Below are 2,852 nucleotides of genomic sequence, written 5' to 3' on the forward strand. Positions count from 1 at the left end.
CCTCAACATGAACTCCTGAAAGCCATGATTGAGAATCTTCCAGTGCGTCCTTCAAAGAACTCTGCTTCTAGGTAAGATTGCATAAGAGAAACCTGGAAAGACAGAGGAGGTTGTACTACAGCCTGCTACTCTCCCAGAAGGAGTAACAAGTAAATGCTGAAGAATTATGTGTGAGGCTGTTGCCTGCAAACTTGTTAACACATTAAAGACTGATTATATTCAATGTTAATTATGAAATCTGTTACTGATTATATTCAATGTTCATTATGAAATCTGTTACTGGGGTTCTATTGATGGGTTTTCATAACAGGTGTTACATAAGAGAAAGATAGGAGCTTTAAGACTGGAGGGAGTCTAAGGTGTATAAAGGATTCGGGGGAGGAGGCTGAAATTTCACTGGAAACATTTGTTGATAGTTAATACAAGTAGTGTCAGCTATGATAAAAGAATTAGTTCCTAGATGTCATTGTTGATTCTACTCGGTTTCGGTATTTTTTCTCAGGTATTCTATCTCCTCTTACTCCAACAGGATACCTAAACTGAGGATCCTAGATTTAAGGCAAGACAACGACTGTAAGACCACATGCCCTGAAGTCAAAACCAAGGAACCTTTCTGTTTTCATTCTTGTGCTTATTCTGACAGCTCTATCCTGAAAATAGAAGGGCAGCATCATTTTGTAAATTCAGAGTCCATGATACAGTTCCCCAGGCCTGTAGAGTTACTAGTGGACCTTTCCCTAGATGGCTCCTTAGTGGAAAAGGAATTTTTGGTTTTGCTTATAAGTAAAATTATGGAGAGTTTAGGGTCTTTGCGCATATGCTGTCGAGATTTGCAAGTTGATAAACTATGTAACAGGAAATGCACCCTGAATTTTCTTGATCTCAACTGTGTTGGTCAGTTGTCAATTGATAGGGGTTCGCTGAGTGATATCACCAATGTCATGTCTCAGATGGACCACCTAGAGAGCCTCAGTCTGTCTAAAGTCACTTTTAGATCTCTGAGTGGGAAAGTCTTTAAAAATTTCCTTGGTCACTTGCAACGTATGAACAACCTTAAGGAAGTCAGCTTGTCTTCATTCTGTCTCACAGGACATCTGGACAGAGTGCTGAGGTAAGAGTTTGGGGTAGGACCTTGGGTTTCCTGGAGAGCCTGTTGAGAGAGCAAAGAAAACATTCTTGGGTGTTCCTAAACTCCTGAAAAGCTTTTGTGCTTCCCACTTTGTCACTTCTGGGAATTTGAAAGTGGAGAAAGAGGGGTTGGGGATTTAGCTCATTGGTAGAGTGCTTGCTTAGCAATCACAAGGCCCTAGGTTCGGTCCTCAGCTCCGGCAAAAAAAAATAAAAGAAAAGAAAGAAAGAAATTGGTATAGACACGTGCAGAAATAAAAGGTGAAAACACCAGCCTTCTAGGTATGAAGAGGAAGAAGGATTGAGAAGGGGTAAGACGTTTTGCTATAGCGTTGATGCACCTAATCACAGATGCCCATAGTTCACAATGTCAGATCACTTTACTGATATGTGATCTCCAAGGCATAGGCCATGAAAGTAGAGGTTGGTATTTAGGGACTGACCAAAGGGAATTTTCAGTTGCCTGCTCTTTCTGATCCCTCCCCACTAAAGGTGAACTGCAATCTATAATTGATAATGTTGTATATCAACTGCTTTCAGTTTTTTATCCTATTATTTCTTAAAATCATCTGTTATAATACACTATTCACATTCTTAAGATTAAAAGAAATTGTATCACAGTGTTGAAAACAATATTTTCAGCCAGATATGGTGTCAAGGGATTTTAATCTCAGCACTCTGGAGGCAAAGACAAGCAAATTCTGTGAGTTCAAGGCCAGTATATTCTCCATAGTGTGTTCCAGAACAGCCAGGACTACACAGTAAGATGCTGTCTAAAAAAATTCTCAGAGTCACAAAATTGTTAAGTGAACTAAAACTCACATTAATACCCAATTACAATGCATATTAAAAGTAGTTTTTTCTAGATATAAAGGTGTAGTTTTCCTCATTCAGTCTTCATTCTTCAGAAGTTTTGTTTTTTCTCCCTACAGAGTCCTGCCACCTGGACTGCATTTCTTGTGTCTGCCCTTCTGTGATCTTTCCTACAGAGACTTCAGATTTATGGCCCAGAACTCTCAGGTCTCCTGCCTAAAGCTGTTGAATCTTAGCAACAACCCAATGTGTTGGAATGATTTTGAGCCTTTTCAAACTCTTCTGATAATTTTCTCTGGTACTCTTCGAAATCTAGAGATAAATCATTGCCTTATAAATGATACTGCAATCTCTGTCCTTATCCCTGCCCTGACTCGTTGTACTCAACTCCATGTCCTGTGCTTTGTTTCTAACCCCATCACAATGCCTATGCTTGTGACTATGATGAATAATTTAACACCCTTGAAGAAGCTAAAATACGTGATTTATCCCATCCCTGTACATTGCTATGCAGTATGGCCTTTTCAGGGCAGTATAGACCGAAGGAAGCTTGCTCTTGTACAACTACAACTGAAGGTGATGCTAGAGCTTGCAGAGAGGGCTGACATGACCTGGATCACTTACTTAGAATAAATTTCACAGTCCAACACAGTTTCAACCCGATATGTACTACTTAAGTACTAAATGTTATTTCCTGGACACCCACACACAATATATAAGGTTCTTTACATTGTAGGAAATTACACTTAGCAAATATAGGCATGTAACTGATTCCTACACAGAATAATTTAGAAAAGATGGAGGACTTCAAGAGTTCCTGTATATCACTTGTCTACTATTGATATGTTTCATTTTACTGACCACAGTGATGTGCATTGCCTGTAATACAGGATGATGAAGTCCTAGTTTGC

The 2,852-nt window shown here is 39.3% G+C and overlaps 1 protein-coding gene across 1 annotated transcript; it reads left to right on the forward strand.

Annotated features, from left to right (window-relative positions):
• Positions 1 to 6: 6 nt before the first annotated feature.
• Positions 7 to 2,574, forward strand: LOC118573772 (leucine-rich repeat-containing protein 14-like; the record flags this gene model as incomplete). Its single annotated transcript, XM_036174124.1, has 3 exons — positions 7 to 71; positions 530 to 1,111; positions 2,061 to 2,574. Coding segments are annotated over 3 exons (1,161 nt in total), but the record flags the coding sequence as incomplete, so codon positions are not given.
• Between the last annotated feature and the right edge of the window lie 278 nt (positions 2,575 to 2,852).

Source organism: Onychomys torridus, chromosome X (assembly GCF_903995425.1).
Source record: "Onychomys torridus chromosome X, mOncTor1.1, whole genome shotgun sequence".
Lineage (NCBI taxonomy): Eukaryota > Metazoa > Chordata > Mammalia > Rodentia > Cricetidae > Onychomys > Onychomys torridus.